This window comes from Apis laboriosa, unplaced genomic scaffold (genome assembly GCF_014066325.1).
Source record: "Apis laboriosa isolate Shangri-la unplaced genomic scaffold, ASM1406632v1 scaffold18_cov149, whole genome shotgun sequence".
Classification (NCBI taxonomy): domain Eukaryota; kingdom Metazoa; phylum Arthropoda; class Insecta; order Hymenoptera; family Apidae; genus Apis; species Apis laboriosa.
The window spans coordinates 2,075,397-2,093,564 of record NW_025222233.1 but is presented as its reverse complement, the minus strand read 5'-3'; the positions used below and the strand labels follow the sequence as shown (position 1 = coordinate 2,093,564).

The 18,168-nt window shown below is 26.1% G+C and overlaps 5 protein-coding genes across 5 annotated transcripts in view; 1 reads left to right on the top strand and 4 right to left on the bottom strand.

Moving 5' to 3' along the window:
• LOC122711892 (pre-mRNA 3'-end-processing factor FIP1) overlaps positions 1–4,133 on the bottom strand; it is a 6,883-nt gene extending 2,750 nt beyond the window's left edge. The window contains exons 1-4 of the mRNA XM_043931059.1: positions 3,930–4,133; positions 2,774–3,682; positions 2,355–2,698; positions 1–2,136 (exon numbers count right to left, since the gene is read on the bottom strand). The exon at positions 1–2,136 is cut by the window's left edge and continues 2,750 nt beyond it. Of these exons, the coding sequence (XP_043786994.1) occupies positions 2,016–2,136; positions 2,355–2,698; positions 2,774–3,682; positions 3,930–4,109 (1,554 nt within the window). The 5' untranslated portion in view covers positions 4,110–4,133 and the 3' untranslated portion in view covers positions 1–2,015. The remainder of the gene's footprint in view (positions 2,137–2,354; positions 2,699–2,773; positions 3,683–3,929) is intronic.
• Positions 4,134–4,397: 264 nt separating this feature from the next.
• On the top strand, positions 4,398–5,605 carry LOC122711922 (probable signal peptidase complex subunit 2). Its single transcript, XM_043931106.1, has 3 exons — positions 4,398–4,505; positions 4,867–5,171; positions 5,259–5,605. The coding sequence occupies exons 1-3, from the start codon at positions 4,476–4,478 to the stop codon at positions 5,500–5,502; spliced, it is 579 nt and encodes a 192-aa protein (XP_043787041.1). The 5' UTR covers positions 4,398–4,475; the 3' UTR covers positions 5,503–5,605.
• Positions 5,606–5,964: 359 nt separating this feature from the next.
• LOC122711799 (structural maintenance of chromosomes protein 3) lies at positions 5,965–11,797 on the bottom strand. The gene is made up of 18 exons (XM_043930862.1): positions 11,667–11,797; positions 11,178–11,253; positions 10,912–11,090; positions 10,676–10,834; positions 10,450–10,609; positions 10,032–10,317; positions 9,785–9,959; positions 9,595–9,708; positions 9,278–9,528; positions 9,062–9,205; positions 8,663–8,974; positions 8,262–8,573; positions 7,627–8,119; positions 7,291–7,553; positions 7,012–7,177; positions 6,772–6,910; positions 6,454–6,691; positions 5,965–6,388 (listed from the first exon to the last, which is right to left on the bottom strand). The coding sequence occupies exons 1-18, from the start codon at positions 11,679–11,681 to the stop codon at positions 6,262–6,264; spliced, it is 3,609 nt and encodes a 1,202-aa protein (XP_043786797.1). The 5' UTR covers positions 11,682–11,797; the 3' UTR covers positions 5,965–6,261.
• A 220-nt stretch (positions 11,798–12,017) lies between these two features.
• Positions 12,018–13,453, bottom strand: LOC122711898 (DNA-directed RNA polymerase II subunit RPB3). Its single transcript, XM_043931068.1, has 5 exons — positions 13,238–13,453; positions 12,981–13,125; positions 12,695–12,902; positions 12,414–12,620; positions 12,018–12,349 (listed from the first exon to the last, which is right to left on the bottom strand). Exons 1-5 carry the CDS (start codon positions 13,321–13,323, stop codon positions 12,165–12,167), a joined length of 831 nt encoding a protein of 276 aa, XP_043787003.1. The 5' UTR covers positions 13,324–13,453; the 3' UTR covers positions 12,018–12,164.
• Positions 13,454–14,064: 611 nt separating this feature from the next.
• LOC122711877 (reticulocalbin-2) lies at positions 14,065–16,548 on the bottom strand. Its single transcript, XM_043931032.1, has 5 exons — positions 15,969–16,548; positions 15,255–15,483; positions 15,039–15,186; positions 14,505–14,960; positions 14,065–14,423 (listed from the first exon to the last, which is right to left on the bottom strand). Exons 2-5 carry the CDS (start codon positions 15,472–15,474, stop codon positions 14,252–14,254), a joined length of 996 nt encoding a protein of 331 aa, XP_043786967.1. The 5' UTR covers positions 15,475–15,483; positions 15,969–16,548; the 3' UTR covers positions 14,065–14,251.
• Positions 16,549–18,168: the final 1,620 nt, after the last annotated feature.

The window sequence follows — 18,168 nt, the reverse complement described above, 5'->3', positions numbered from 1 at the left end:
TATTTATCGTGTTCGTTCGTTCATCAATTATCGCATTCCTGTTTATCTGTTGATCGATTCTTTGATTGGGATACACGAATTTATTTCGACTCGTGGTGGTAGCGGTTTCTTAAGATGCCCAGGTCCAAAGAGTTCTGTTTTGCGGCTTTACTTTAAACGTTCTGTCGAACCAACAACATGCAAAGCGTTTCCGCCGATATATATGTATTGTAAAACTATTTCCAGGAACGATTCACATCGTTACGGTATTATTATATACTAATTAGCGTCTTTGTCGATTGTATTTCATATTTTCTAGAACGTTAAATAAAAAAAGATTTTCGAATCTGAATATAATGTGAAAGGAGGATGTCGTGATAACTTATTACAATAAAATGAATAAAAAAAAAAAAAATGAAATCAAAAGGAATTTCTACGTTCTCTTATTCATTTTTCGATTCAACATTTTAGATCGTCATCATATGTAAATTTGGCTCTTTGGATCCAGTGCATTTCTGATTTCTTTGATTCAAATGGTTATTTCAACTTATTTCGTCGTTAGTGTTCACGGTTTTTCTTTATATTTTTGTTTTTCCTTTTATTTTCCCATTATTTTATACATCTCTTTGTATTGAATGTTGTATTTTTCGTTTATTAAAAAAAAAAATAAATAAATAAAAAAAAAATAAATAAAAAAAAAAAAAGAATATTAAAGATAAAAAATAGGAACAAACCGTATTGATATAACTGCATTTTTACAACTACAAATGCTCTCCTTTAAAAAAAATAAAGTTAAAAGCGATTGATTAATCGAATTAAATATTCTACAGTATATTTTTTAAATGGTATTTGTTTGTATTGTAAACTTTATAACTAGTAGACGCAATTAATTATTATGATAATTACATGTATGCTTTCTGTTGCTTGAGTTTTGTCTTTTTTTTCTTAATTTTTTTTCTTTTTTATATATATTCAAGGAATACCTATCTTAGAAGTTATATATATTTATTGTCATCTCCTACACCGATGATTCGAGACAATTTACGTGTAGGGCGATCTACGTTCTTGCTTTTATTGAATATTTGTTATGTTTCTTTTGAATTTTTATTAATAGAATCGTAAATAATTCAAAAAATTCTTTAAATTTTCAAAATTCCAAGATGATTATTATTCGAAAATAAAAAAATTGACATTAAAACGTAGGTAGCCATACTGGTAGTTTGTCTTGATTATTAGCATTTTACTCATTCGTAGGCATACCTAATGCATCAGATTTACACAACACTTTTACACACTTACACTCTTGAAAAAAATGATAATGAATTAACGGTATTCTAAATGTAACGTGTATATGGCTGTACAAATGTAACATTTTTTTCCATTATGTATGATGATATTATTAATGATAATGAAAAATGGGAAGATTTGATGCAAAAAATATGGTATAATTAAATTTACAAAAAGAAAAAGAACATGTGTGCACATTGATCAATACATATCCGACTGTACGAGTCGGTACGAGTATCGATCAATCGATTCACTCCCGAGTGATTTACCAATAAACTACTATTACTTTTAATTATTATAAAATACCATTTCTGTAATAACATTATGATATAAAACCATACATTGAATGGCAAAATTTCAGTGATTTGGTATCCTGCATAATTTTTTTCTCCCGTTTGCTTCCTAGATGTACCTGTATTATAAATAGTATAATATGTAAATATTACGCATTCTTTATGAGGATTACAATGAACATCTTATATCTTCAAAGGTAAAGTTTATTGTTATTGTTTATAACTTATTTGTTGGTTAGAAATTGCTGATTACGCATGAATGAGAACTGCAGAGTATGTTATATGGTAGTCTCAGGTAAAATCAAATTATTTATTGCATCTGCTATTCATTTTATGAAATAATAATCAACGTATATTCTGGAAAGTAACATATGAAAAGTTACATTATTAAAAGACTCAGCATTTTATATTCAGCATGCCAATGTGGCCGCGGGTATTTTGTAAATATTTTTTCTTTTATTCGCTCTCTTCTTTAGAACGCTCCCTTTCAGAACGTCTAGATTTCTTCTTACGCCGACTTGGACTTCGGGACCTGGATTTATGTCTACGAGACCGAGATCTCGATCGATGTCGATGTCTAAAAAGATATAGAAAGTATTGTTACACAATTTTATTATTACTTATTTATATTACAATTTTATTATTTTATTATTTTAGATAACAGAGGTATCGAGAAATGAAAGTATAAATAAATGAAAAAAATAAATTGATAAATCATAATCGTAATGAAGTAAATTGAAAATGATATTAATTTTAAATATCACATATTTTTTTAACTCCGCATTGCTTTATTACCGATCTTTGTGTCGATATTGAGATCGAGATCTATCACGATCTCTTTCTTCATCTCGTGACATTGAATCTCTTTCTCTGTCTCGTTCTCTAATCATAGAATCCTTTTCTCTTTCACGATCGCGATCTCTATCCTTATCTCTTTCTCTGTCCCTTCCCATTGAATCTAATTCTCTATCGCGATCTCTTTCTCTCTCCCGATCTCTTTCACGATCTCGAGAATCTCTAGGTGGCATTATAGGAGGAATATTTGTAGGAGGTACCATAGTTGGTATTGTTTTTGGACCAGTATCTTTTTCATCTTCCCCTTCTGTCATTGGAATAGTTAAATTTGTTGGTTGCCATGTCTGAAATGTAAAGAATAATCAAATTCTTTTAAGAAATAAAAATTAATAGTAAAATATGTAAGATGTAATATATACCGGATCGTTGCCCCATTGATTATCTTGTGTAGGCTCATAACTTTGATAATATGGATCTGTTTCAGGCATGTAAAAAGGAGCTGGTTCTCCAGGATATCCAGGAGGAGGCATATCAAATGCAGGAGGCATTCCTGCTCCTGGTGGTGGTACACTCATATCAGGAAAACCTGGTTTTCTAGAATATTCTCTCCTATCCGCAGTCATTACTTGTATCACATTTCCTTTTGGTGGAGATTTATCAAGATTTCTTCTTGAAGCTAAACCTGAACTACCAATTACATCTATTGTTCCTGCCATTTTTCTTCCTGGAGGTGGTCCTGCTCTCTTTGGTCCCATTATGCCAGAATATTTACTATTATCATTAGTAATTGCAACTTGAGGTACTCTCATACTACCTGCATTACCACTACCTCCCCCTGCATTCAATATCAAACCTACTCCAGATTCACTTCTCATTCTCTTTTGTCTTTCACAATAAGCTCTCCATGTTTCTTCATTAAAGCCATAATTAAAATAATCAGTAATATCAGCACCAGGCTGTCTCCAAGGTTTATCTTCTAATTGATCTAAATTAAACTCATGAGCAGGCATGCCATTGATAACTCCTATAGTTTCAAATTCATCTATACTAAATTTTCCTGGTTGTTTATTTAATTTATCTGGTACACCTGATGCATTTGTGAGCAATCCTCCTCTTTTAATATTGAGACTACCATATGCAGGAGTTGATTTAATATCACCAATAACAACATGTACATCATCATCGGAATCTGAATCACTAGCAGCTTCTCCATCTTCTTGACTGGAAGCTTCTCTTATTCCATTTTTGTTTATTTCCGTATTATTTTCATTTGGAATATTATTAGTTGGTGAAGATTCTTCTTCTGGTGGTTCTGCCTCTTCAGATGGCTAGAATTGAAGATAAATATTAAAAATTGAATTTAATTTCAAATCGTTTACAAATTAAATAGGTTATGTTTGTACGATAATAACGTGTATTTTGATGTGATAAAATATTTTTAAAAATATTTTTTCGAACAATGTATATAACCAATATTACAAAAGCTTAAACATTTAATATCTTACGATCATTTTTGTTAATTTTTTTCAATAAAAACTGATAATAATAGTTGAATAAAGGTTAGGAAAAATGAACCTCTGTTGGTGGATCAATAACATTTTCTGTTTTCTGATCTTCCAAGATTTCTGACTTTTCTTGTATTGTAGCAGGAATTGAATCATTTTCTTGGTTTTCTGGTTGAACGGATGTCGGTGTATATTCTTTTCCATCAGTTGAATCTCCATATAACCATTGATCCTCGTTTTCATCCGCCATTTTTCCTCTCTTCTCACTTGACAATTAAAGAATTCCGCATCTTCTGAACACGCGTAAACGATCAAAATACGAGTGCTTCATCCTGCAGGTTCACCAACTATTTGTTAATATTAAAACTAATTTTAATTTAAATCATTTAATATTTTATATTTTTTTATTAGTTCATTTTTCACATTTAAATTCTTACATTCTTTTTAATCAAATTAATAAAAAATATTTGATAAATTACATATTAACTATTATAAATCTAAAAAATTGTTCTTAAGGTGGCATTAATGTATCAAAAGATTTAATGATTTGACGTGTACAAAAGTATATAGTGAATTAGTATACCTATAACTGTTTTATTATAAGATTACAGTTAGAATGGGTGCAGATAAAAATACAGAAAATCTTGTAAGTTTAATTGTGTAATTTTAAAAAATAAATATTTAATAAAATGTATATTTCCAATATTTTAATATTATTGAAAAATTTATCGCTATGTGTCTCAGTCGTAAATATATATTAAACATGCCGCATATGGTATTTTTGAGTTCAGAGTTATATTTTAATTAAATTTTATATATTATATCAATAAATTTATATAATATATTAATGTGCATTTTTTAAAATCACTATCAATTTATATTTTATACATATTTTTATTTTTATATTATTTTTATACTATGTTTACTACTGGTATTAGATATAAAATGTTATTTAATATGCGTTATTTAAAAATATACTTTTTTTTAAATTAAATTTATTCTTTTAGGTAATCAAAATCAATAAATGGGATGGATCTGCAGTAAAGAATGCATTAGATGATGCAGTTAAGGATGTACTTACAAAAAAATACAATTATATAGAAAACTTTGCTTTACTTGATGGAAGATTAGCTCTATGTGGAATTGCTGTAACAGTAGCAATTGTTGCTCTTCTTTGTGATTATTTATATCCTTTTCCTGCATCCAAACCAGTTTTAGCTATTTGTGTTACATTATATTTCCTGTTAATAGGACTTCTTACTTTATATACAACATACAAAGAAAAGGGTATATTTGTTGTAGCTATTCAAAGGTAAATTTTATACATTACACATAATACAGTTCATTTAAAATTTTAAACTAATTTTAAAATCTTTAAATTATATCTTATATATTTTAGGGATCCTGCAGGTTTTAATCCTGATCTTATTTGGGAAGCAAGTTCATATTTAAAAAGATATGATGATAAATATAATCTTGTGCTATCTGTTAGAAGTACTGCTACAGGAAATGTGAATGAAACTAGTGTTACAAAATCTGTTGCAAATTTTATTGATGTCAATGGCGTTGTTATTCCAGAATTAATAGAAAATGTTGTGACAAATATGCATGATAGCTTAACTATTCAACGTAAAGAAAAGTAGCAGAAAGAATGATATTCAATTGAATATGATCATTATCTTTTTTTTATAATATACAAAAAATTGTTTTTTTTTTATATTTTGTGTATTTCATATTGGTGTTAAACCATTTTGAAAATAAAAGTTCAAAAATTTTAAAATTGTGTATGTATTATATAATTCATGTTTAAATACAATAGAAAAACAAATATAAATTTTTACATTACTGTTAATAGAATAAAAAATTTCTTTTCCACTTACAATACTAGTAAATTATTTACATAACTATACTTTATTTGACAATTCATTTTCAATATCACAGTTGAAATGAAATTGATAATAGCCATTGAAATAAAAAATATATATATATATATATATAAAACAATCAAGAAATAAGAAAAAAAAAAATAAAAATGATTATTAATAAATAATAGCCATTGAAAATTGTATACATACCTCTAATAATTAAGAAATAAATTGATAAAAATAAAACAGACAGATATTTAGATTACATAAATAATATATGTGAGTTATCAATGAAAAATGATAATGACTGATTGTTCCCTAAACAGGTACATTAACAAAATGTGTCATCTTCGTATTGAAGAATCGAAACTTTTTTTATGTAATATAATAAACATATATTTTTAGAAAAATTTTTGTAAAAACGAGCAACAGACAAAATATTTCAGCTAATTTAAATTCTATATAAAACTCGTTTTTTTTTTTTTTTTTTTTTTGAGAAAATAACCGTTTCCAGACCATTTATAATTATATTTTATATTAACCATGTGTTGTGTCATCTTCTACAAAATCCGCTGCTTCTTCTCGTGTTACGCATACAACGTGAGAAACTTTGTTTCTAAATTTAACACCATAAAATTTATTCGCATGTTGCAACAATTCTGGCCTGTAATATAAATAATGATTAAATAAATTAAAGGAAATAATTTTATAGGAAATAATATAAAATACCTGAAAGTTGTTGTAATAAATTGGGCATCGGAACTAAGTTCGTGAATCATATCTGCTACAGCTTTTCTGTGTTGCGCGTCTAAAGCTTGATCAATTTCATCAAACAAATAAAACGGTGCTGGATCACATTTTTGAATTGCAAATATCAATGCTAATGCTACAAGTGATTTTTGTCCACCAGATAATTGATTCATTTCTCTCATCTCAGCTCTATGACCCGTGAAAGATACTCGTATACCTACAGAAAAAAATATTAAAACAATTTATTTTTCTTTATTTATTTCTAATAATAAAAAATAAATGTGAATATTATCTTACCAACACCAATAAATCTATCAGAATCAGCAGATTCTGGTGTTGTATCATCTCCTTCATCTCCATCTGCGGTTTTCATAACCAATTGAGCATGACCTGATGGCACAAGCTTTTTAAAGACTTCACTGAAATATTTGCTTACCTAAATACAAGAAAATGATTTAAATGTTTTAATTCTAATTTCTATAAATACAAACAAAACGAAATCACATAATAAGCACAAAACAATATCAAGTTACATACTTGTTTGAATGTAAATTGAATTGCTTCACATTTACGTTGTTCAAGTACTGACATTAACTCTTTAATTTTTTCATCACCTCTATCTAATTCTTCTTTTCTTTTTACTAATTTCTCTTTTTGGTCACTAAATGACATAAATTGATCTAAAGCTTTTTTATTTACATGGCTAAAATAAAAAATAATGATATAATTTTTTTTTGAACATGTTACATTTTCTTAATTTTATTAATATTAATTTTAAAATATTAATATTAATCATTATGTATGTTATCAATATACCTATATTTTTTTAAATGATTGTTTGCTTTTTCCATTTCTTTGAACAACTGTTTGGTAGACATAACACTAAATTTGGAGTATACTTCATGACTAGGTAATGCACCAAGTTCAGTAATTTTTTGTGTACATTCTACTATTTTCTGTTGCAAAATATTCAATTTACTAGCTAGTTTTTCTAAATCTTTAGCATCGGCTTCTATTTTTTCTTGTGCTTCTTTTTCTTTAATTTTCCATTTCTCAACTTCTGCAGATTCTGCTTTTTGCTATAAAAAACTTTATATCATATATATACCAGTATTAGCGTTAATATAATTAATTAATAATTACTATACTTACTTTTTTTATAGCATTAGTTACTCTTTCATTTTGAGCTTTAAAATCTGCATTTACTTTTACTAATCTTTTTTCAATATCTGCTAATTGTGCTTTCGATGATTCTAACTGGCGTTGTCGATCTTCTACAGATATCTCCTGTAATGCTTGAACCAATTCATCTTTTCTTCTGACTAAATTATTGGTCAATAAATTTTCCAATTTATTTTTTTCAGCTTCTAATCGCATACGTTTAGCAAATGCTTCTTTATTATCTTTTGTTAAGCGTCTTATATCATCATTTAATGTATCGACTTGACGTTGATCGGCAACAGACAATTGTGCCATAAGTTCTTGATGTAATTCACTTTCTAAACCTTCTTTCGTTGCACGCATTGCTTCCAAGTTTGATGTACACTGCGCTAAACTTCTTTCTTTCGGTGTACGATATCGTTCTATTGCGCTTAATTCTTCTTTCATAAGTCGTATTTCTGCTTTCATTTTATCATACACATCCCTATAATAATAAAACGAAATTAAAAATTTTATTTTAAAAATTTTATTCATATGTAGTTAAAACATGACAAGTAAATAAATCTAAAAATAAATCTAAAATTCAATTTCGAATTTTAATTATATTAATTAATTACATAACTTACTTAGCTTTACTGTTTTTAGTTTCCGTTCTTTGCATCTCACTGACATAGGAACTAATATTTTGATCTGCTTTTCTAATTTCTTCTTTAAGAGTTGCAAATTGAGATTCAAGAGATGAAATTTGAGCTATCAATTCTGATCTAGTTTTTTGTATTTCTAATCGAGATCTTAATGTATTAAAGTATCCGCCTGTTAAAGATCCTTTTGAAGATACTTGATCACCTTCAAGTGTTACACAATCTAAACCTGATGTGCGAGCCAAATTTGTTGCAGCTTCTAAATTACGACAGATTAATGTTTTTCCAAATATATACCTATATTTATAAATTAAACATGAAAATATTCTTATTTTTATTATTGCTAAAAATTAAATATTATATTAAAAAATTGATAATTTATTTACCTTAAGGCTTTATCATATTTTTGATCATAATTTAATTGTGATATCATTGGTATAGCATCACTAGTTTCTGGATAATCTATATCTTTTACATGAAGTCGATTTAAAGGCATGAATGTTACTTCTCCTGGGAGACGTTGATTATTCATTTCTTTTAGAATTTTTGTTCCAAATTTATCAGTTTCCACAATATGATGAAATAATCGATTTCCAGCAGTTACTTCTACAGCCATATAAACACTCTTGTCGCAACTAAAATTCTCAATTACAGGTCCATAATAACTACTGACCTCATGGGCCATATCTTTACGTGTTCTAAAAAGGAAATATTATAAATATTAAATAAAAAACTTTAATATAATAATAATATTTCCAAAATATTATATAAATGTATTTAATTACCGAAATGTATCCAATACTTTTCGTACACTGTCTCGACCATTTAAAATAGGTTTTCCTGCCATAGATCGTAAACTTTGATCCGCTTTTGCCAAATCTTCTTTCAATCCAGATAAATTAAGTTGTAATACACTTTCTTGTCGATATCTATAATATAAATATAATTTATATTATACGATTAAAATCTAAATTATAAAAAGTACTATATAATAAACAAACTGTTCTTTTCGAGTAGCTTGGCACTGATCCTTTGCTTTAGTAAGTTCATAATATTGTTTATTATGTTCGTCTATTGAAGTTCGTTGTTGTTCCATTTCGCGCGTATGCTCTTCGATTTTCTTTTCTAAAGTAATTTGTTTTTCTGCATCTCGTTTTAAATCCTCACTAATTTTTCTTTGATGTTCTTCTTTATCTTTAATTTGTTTGGTAAGTTGTTTAAGTTCATTTTGTATCCATTTATCTCTTTCGTCCTAATACAAATGAATTGTTAAAATATCGTTTCTATACTTCATTTTATATTTAATTATGTTCAATACCCTGCTAGTAAATTGACTGCCACGTCCTTGTTTAGCATATAATTCTTTCCGTTTTTGCTCTTTTAATTGTAATTCACGTGTGCATTCTTCTTCAACACGCTTCATTTCTTCATACTAATAAAATATTAATCAAAATAATTATTAATTAAAAATATTTATTATTTAGCACTTCAATTATGATATAACTTACTTCGGGTTTTAATTCTTCTAATTCTGCTTCTCTTGCTGCAATATTTACTTTTAATTTTTCTAATTCTTGTTGAGCACGTTTTCGACTGTCATTATCTCCTTTTACTTCTTCCAATAAATCATTAATAGTTAATGTTAATTTGGTTTTTTCTTTTAATAATTGTTGCTGTTCAGCACTGTAAATTTCATCTTTAATTTAAAACTAGTGATCATTAAATTATTTGTACATAATTTTTCGAATATAATACCTTAATGTATCTCGTTCCTCTTTTGCAGTTTGTACTTCTTTTTTTGCTTCTTTAAGTCGTTTTGTGGCTGCTCTCACCATTTCCTGTGCAGTTTTTGCTTCAGCACACAATCTTGCTTGTTCAACACCACTATTAGCTCTAGATTTTTCTAGTTCTTCTAATTTTCTTTTATTTTCTTTGAGTTCTCTTTCATGAATTGTATATTCTAAACATCGACGCTGTTTATCCCAACATTGATATTCTTTAAGTTCTTCTTTTTCTTCTTCTAATGTTTTCAAACGTTCCTCTATAATGCAATTATTTTTTTTATTTTTAAAAATTAACAATGGAATTTAATGGAATTTAATTATATTAATAAACAGTAGTTATATATTAATATATTAATAGTATATATATATTAATAAATAACAAAATTTACCTATGGTTCTTAAAAAATCTTGAATTTTTTCTAGTTTGCCTTCAGTTTCTTTTAAAATAAATTTTGATTCTTCTCTTCTGTCATCATATACTCTAGTACCAGCTACTTCTCTTAATAATTTTAGTCTTTGAGAATCAGGTGCTGTTGCCATTTGATTTATCTATAAAATAGAATTTATTATTTTTTTTACTTTGTTTTTATAAATCATTTATAAATACACACATACCTTTCCCTGTTTTACAATATAATATGGATTTGATCTTGAAAATCCTGCTGATTCTAACAAATTCATTACATCATTTCTTGTTACTATTCTTTTATTAAGAAAATACTGATCCTTTTTTGAGCCAATTACTCTTCTTAAATATACTTCTTCTTTATCAATCTTGCAAAATAAATAATAAAATTATAAATAAATAGATATAAATGAAAAAATATTTATATAATAAATTTTATTATTACTGGTAATCTTCCATCAGAATTATCAAATATAATTTCAACATGTGCAGAAATAACTCTTGGTCCTGTGCCCTCATGCAACAAAGCTTGTCTCTGTTCAGGTCTAAGATGAGAAAATTCATCACTTAAGACAAATTGAATCGCATAAAAGAAATTACTTTTACCAGAACCATTTCTTCCAACTTGAAATAAAAAAAAACCATTTAATTAATGAATAAAATTGATTTAAGAATTTATTATATTACATTTAATAAAATAAATGTACATACCTACTACATTATGCCTTGGATCAAAGGGTTCTACGACTGTTTGTTCACGATATGATTTAAAACCTTGTATGATCACCTAATTTCAAAAAGATACATTATATAAAATATATAATTATTTCTTTATAACATTCTCTTGAATTATATATTTTATAAAAATTATAATAAAAATTCTCTTATACTAAAATTATTATTATTATATATCTCTAATCAATTAAATAAATTTAAATGTTATGCTTTTTTTACTATGTTATTTATTAATGTATATCTTGCTATGAAATCATATAATATCGTCTTAAATGTTTATACCAAATTTAAAAGAATAAAGATATAATGCACAAAATATTCTATCTTTGCGTATTCTAATATTAAATGATAGTAGCCATACTTCGAACAATACTTTGAACGAAGAGCGTCTATCAAAAGGAAATAGTAGAAATCGCGTAAAAAGAGATAGAAATTAAGAAGACATTCTAAATTTTTTTATGATACCTGTTTGATATACATGGTGCTATTAAAATTCACACGAGTAATTCTCGTGTTGACATCAAACAACACTCAACTCAGAAACTTATGTTTTTTCGTTCTCTGTCACTAAATGGAACAAAAATCTTCAACCGACTTGTTGGCACAACGACATTTGTAAAGTAATCCGCGAAGCAACGATATAATAAAATCCCTAGATTTGGGCGGGAGATGCATTTACGTGACCACCATACGTATATAAAAACACTAATTTTAATCTAAAAAATTTATTAACAAATTTATTAAATTAAATTTTATATTTATTTTTAAGTTTATATGTTTTATTATTTTATTATTTTTGTTATTTTATGTTATTATATAAGTTTTTTTTACATAATGTTCGAATATTTTATTTTATTTTTTGTTACAAAAATAATTGGCAATAACATTACAATACTGAAATTACAATAACGAAAATTTTGTTTTTATAAAAAGATATAGAATATTAAAATATGTAAATTTTATTTAATGATGAATACTCAATGCATCACTTTGAACTTCATGACTTAATTGTGTTTGTAAATTGGATAATTTATTTTTCAATGCTGCAATGCCCATCATTACTATGTTTTCAGGTTTTAAAGCTCCACTACTTTCTACATTAAAATAATATTTATTTGGTTTAGCCTCCCAATTAAATGGTGCTTCATCTGAAAGATAATTTATTTTCTTTTAATAATCAATATAAATATAAAATGCTAAAATAATATTTACATTGATCTTCTTCTAATTCACTATATTCCGATTTTGGCCACTCATCAGGTTTTGGAAATAATGTATGTCTCATAGCATTGTCAGGATCATATTCAAAGCTTACACCAGCAGTGGGATTCCATTTTGCATGTTCTTTTCCAAAACCTTTCTTTGCATATGCTCTCAATTTTAATTCTTGACCTTTTCTTAATTTTACAATTAATATTTCTGAATAAAAATATATTAATTTATATTATATGCCCTATAATAGAAATGAATATATCATTTAAAAAAATATAAACCATCTGTTTCTCCATATTCGCTTGCATCATCTTCTCTATGTCTAGATGTAACAGGAAGTACTCTTGGATCACTAGATTTAAAATCTGCAGTAGTTACATGTCGTGTTTGATCTTCTGTACATTTGACATCAAGTGTAAATTCTACACTACATTCTGGACAAAAGTCCATACACTGGCAATCTCTTGTATATTGTATTCTATCAACAACCTAAACAATTTTATCAACCTAAAAAATCTTTCTATTTTTGTTCAAAAATTTTTATTAGATATTAATTTAATTATTTACATCATCACTTATTAATGGTATCATTCCAATTCTATGTGCTAAAAATTCATCACTTAAGACAGTTGAATTAGCTTCCAATTGTATCCAATCAATAGCCATAGTAGGTGTTTCAGCAATAAAGACACGTCTCATACTATTTGCTACACTATAAATGTTAAAAAAATTAACGTAATAAATAACAAAATATAATAATTGTTACATAATATATAATAATAAATACATAATATATATAATAATAAATACATAACCTATTTTACCTTAATTCAGTGTCTTCTACTTGGAATTTTACATTTTCTTCAGTCAAATCAGAAATATGAACTGATGGTTGATTAGCATAAGGCATTTTATACGATCTTTAATGATGATATGTTATTTATACAAAAATATGTTTTATAGCAAATGTACTTTTTCACAATTCTTAAGCGATACGTTTTTTCGATTATCGTTGCAAGTTTAGGAATGGCAGCGCCATCACAAAATATTTAATATGGCAATAGTTTAAATTACTTAGAAAATGCTGAAGAATATGTGATTTTTTAAGAAATGTTAAAAAAAATTTATATAAGATATCGTGTACTTTTTATTAAAAAAAGTTCATAATACATATTGTTCGTCATGTAATACAAAAAGTAAACAAAATTGCATCAAAGTATATTTAGATGCTAAACATAATTATTTCGTGTATTTATAATTTTTTTAATTTTTAAGATTGATTTATGAATAAAGCTAAATATATAGAATAATTTGTTTAGTTTTTGTATATAATAATAAATATACGTTTGTATAAATATTAAACAATAATAAATCTAACATTTTAAATGACTATTTTTCTAAATTGTTATTTTACTTGACTCATTCTTATAATTTCGCAAAAATTATATCAATGCATATAATAAATAGTTATATTATATAATAATTATAATAAATAATAAAAATGAGATAGTATAATTCTAGTAACTTTCATAAACAATATAACATAAATATTATAGTGCTAATATTTTTATAATACGATGCTATAGTTTTTTTTATGGCACAAAACTTTTTTTAAAAATGGAAGACTGTGGTTTATGAAACACTATTTGAGTATTTTAAATCAGTTTGTGCAATGACTTTATATCGATGTTTATACAAATATATTTAAAATCCAGCATAAAGAGGAATACTAAAACATATAAGAGCTAAAAGTATTGAAAATATTTTTAACCATGTAAGTTTTTGACAGTTATTATGAAAAGAAGTAAAAATTTTACTAATGTATTTATCAAGTGATTTCAAAGTTCATCCGTAAAACGTCCGATATCTTGTAAATGATCTCCATAATCTGTAGCTTCACTACCTACAAAAGCATCATGATGATCCAAAATTTCGTCAAACGATAATCTATTATCGTGATCATCGTCAGATGCGGCAAATAAATGATCAACTTCATCGCTTGCAATTTCCCTAAAATATTTAATAATAATATTTAATAAAATATGTTTTAAAATTATCAATAAAAAAAATTTTATATGACTATTTACTTACTCATTACTTGGCACTAGCCAAGAAAGTATTTCATCAGAATCTAATCTTCCATCTCCATTTTTATCATGTTCATAATCAAATTTATCTTTCTCTATCAATAACCATTCTTTATCTTCAGCTTTAGCTCTATTTCCAATAAATTCCTGAAAGCTAATAAAACCATCTTTATCTGTGTCTTTATCATCTAGAGCTTGCTTCAAAAGAAGTGGAAACATTCTTGGTGTTTCTTCTGGATGTGTATAAGCTTTGAATTCTTCTTTATCTAAATGACCATCTTTGTTTATATCAGCAGCTTCAAATGTCTGTTTGTCATCATTAATAAGTTTATCATCTACTGCTAAATCTTCTGGATCAGTGCCATATGTATCTTGGAGAATTTCATTCCAACTGACTTTACCATCTTCATCTGTATCAGTATCTTCTAATCGATCTTGAGATTCTTCAGCAGAAAGCATGCTATTTTTTAAATAAATTTATAGTTATTTTAAATAAGATTTTAAATAAGATAATAATATTATACCTAATTATTTATACCTAAAAGAACGCAAAATCCAAGCTTTTAGTTCATTTCTTTCAATGAATTTATCATTATTCAAGTCCATCTTTGTTAATAAAATTCCTAAACGTCGTTTTGATTCTTGTGTTGGAAGTTTATCAAATTCTTCTGCTTCTTTTACACTCCCTGCACGAAATAAAATATATTTATTATTGAAACTTTGATTTCAATATGACAAATTGCAAAATGTATACCAAGAATAGCTTCATGATCAAATTCCTGATGGTGTTCTCCTCCTGCATAATGATCCATGTCTCGTGGACTAAATGCACCATCTTCTGTTCTTTCATTACTACCAGGTTTGTTATGTTGATGAGAGTGTATATGTGCGGATGCTGCATTTCCAAATGAAAATAATCCGAAAATTGTGATAACAAAGAGAAGAATTTCTACACGCGTTTGGCGTGTATCCATTGTAAGTTTCTGTAAAATTATAAGATTCAGAATAAAAATAGATAACCTCACAACATCGATAATTTGACAGATATATTATTATGTACACGATAACTGCTTTTATCGATTGTTTATTATTATGTATGTTGTATAATCGTTTTTAAAAAATCGATGTTGATAAGATTCAAATTCGATAGCATTTGATGTATTGAATACATTTCGATAGCATTTGATGCATTAAATACATTTCTTAATTGCAAAATAATGTATTTAAATGTAAAATATTCGTACAAGTTACATGAAATTATAATATAAATATAATATATATGAATTTATTTTTACATTATGCTATCGTATATAATAGAAATCAAAAACTTTTTCCACAAAGTTTGATTAGAAAATGACAATATTAAAAAATTATGGTAATAATAACAATATAATATCAATGATCGTGCAAAAGATTTTATATGATTTCTAATTTATTATATTGTATATTAAATAATTTTATAACTTACTTATTGATAAATCTTTTAAAGTTGTCTAGTCATTGTAATACAGCCTTTTTTCGAAAATATTAAATACAAAAATTTTAAATTTGTTTCTCAAATTCACTTTTTGATAATGAGAAAACTTCTCTTCTGTTAAGGTATCAGTGATATATATGCGAATATTAATATTGGAATATCAAAGCTTACTACTTTTCACTTTGAAAAGAAACAAAGAAAAAAAAAGGTGTCGAGTCTTCTTTAGTCACGAACAGTATGTGCGATCATGATTTTGTTCTAGGATGTGTGTTTAAAAATAGACTAACCATATTAACACGCATTCAATTTAATTCTAACTTTAGTGAACACGAAGCAAGTGATATAGTAGAAAGTAGAGAAAGAGAAGCTGGGACTAAAGCATCACAGAAAAAGTATTTTCAGATTCTGATAATGTTGCGAAGATGTAAAAGGAAAGTACACACTTTCAACTATATACATACAACTACTACGTACATATATTCTTACAAACTAATTTTGTAACTAACTAGAATATTGATTTTATTATAATAAGAGAATAATTTTATTAAAAGTCATTTGAAGCTTCAGATAATTAAAATTTTTTCAATAAACTTCTTAAACTGTCTTTACACAAATTATTTTTTCTTTTACGAAAAAGATTTTATAACCTATTTTCTATAGGTTCTATAGATTTATATACATTCATATAAAATATATGTATATGTGACATATAAAAAAAAGAACAAGACAAAAATAAATGAAACAAAAGATAGAAAAAGCAAATAGTAGAAGAGTAAAAATATTACTACTTAACTAATAATGCCATCTCTTTCAAAAGTGCTCAAATTTATAATATATTATTTACTAATAGCAAAATAAACTTCTTTATAATCTTATTAATTTTTCCATATATAGCAGGAAATTTATATCTTTATACATATAATTATATATCTTATACATATAAATTAATTTTGTTATATATCTATATATTTTTATATATAATTTTTATATAAATGAAAAAAAACATATATATAAATATTTCTTTTTTTTTTTTTGTTATACTTTATTTTCTATATTTTTCATACTCAAATAACTTTTAAACTATATAATGTTTCATTTTTGAATTTTGTATTAATTACTAAATATATTTCGCCGATAAGTTAGACAGCGATTAAAAGGTTTTCTTGATCAATGCCATCTAGTATTTGAACACCTGAAGCTTCGACTTAGTATTAGAATGTGCAAATATTTAAATTCGTGTGACGTCATAAATAAATAGAGCAATATTGTATGAGATAGAGAATCTCTTGTCAATTTGAAGATGTCATATAAAAAATTCATTAATTATTCATTTTTTATTTACAATGTCGGCACTTTCGAGATCGTATTTTGAAATTGGAACTTTAGATAACTTTCTCATATTAATTTTAATATGAAATTCTTTTTCATTATATTATTTATTAACGATTAATGCATTATCTAATACATCGAAGACACTATATGAAAATTAATTAATCATTTAATTTCTACAATTTTACAAAATTATTGCATTTTATATGAAGCTAGAATTTTAGCTAAACTTTTTATATCATGAAATTCTTAATTAATTATTTATTAATGATTCACATAATATCATAATCCTCTTGTTTATACAATTTTTACATTAAGAGAGAAAAAAATAGTAATGTAAATCAAGATAATAATAGTAATCAAATGAAACATATATTATGTACAAAACATATGTAATCATAGAGAGCGTAAGAAATATTTTTTTTCGAGGTCGGTATTTCAGAACATGAGATACGAATAAGAATATGTGATATTATTTTCATTATCGGGCATAAATTCTGCGTAATAGTTATATGTCTGTACCATGAACGATGAAATTATTCCGTGATTATTATCATAATGTTGCAATTTCATATGATCACATAATTCTTCGTGATCTATCGGTGGATATAATTGTCGATAACTTACCTCTTCGGTCCTCCTCTACCTTTCAAAGATCTCGGACGATAAAACAATTCTCGGACAATTCGTACCCTTGGTTAATAACATAGAGATTCATTATTGGAGGACAATTTTGCATTGTCCACTGTCGTCATTAATACAGACCGCGAACGAGGCGTGTTAACAATTAATTTCGCGTTGGCGAAAATTTATTCTGTTCTCGTTATGCTTTCCGACGTGTGTTCTTCCTTTTATGATGCTA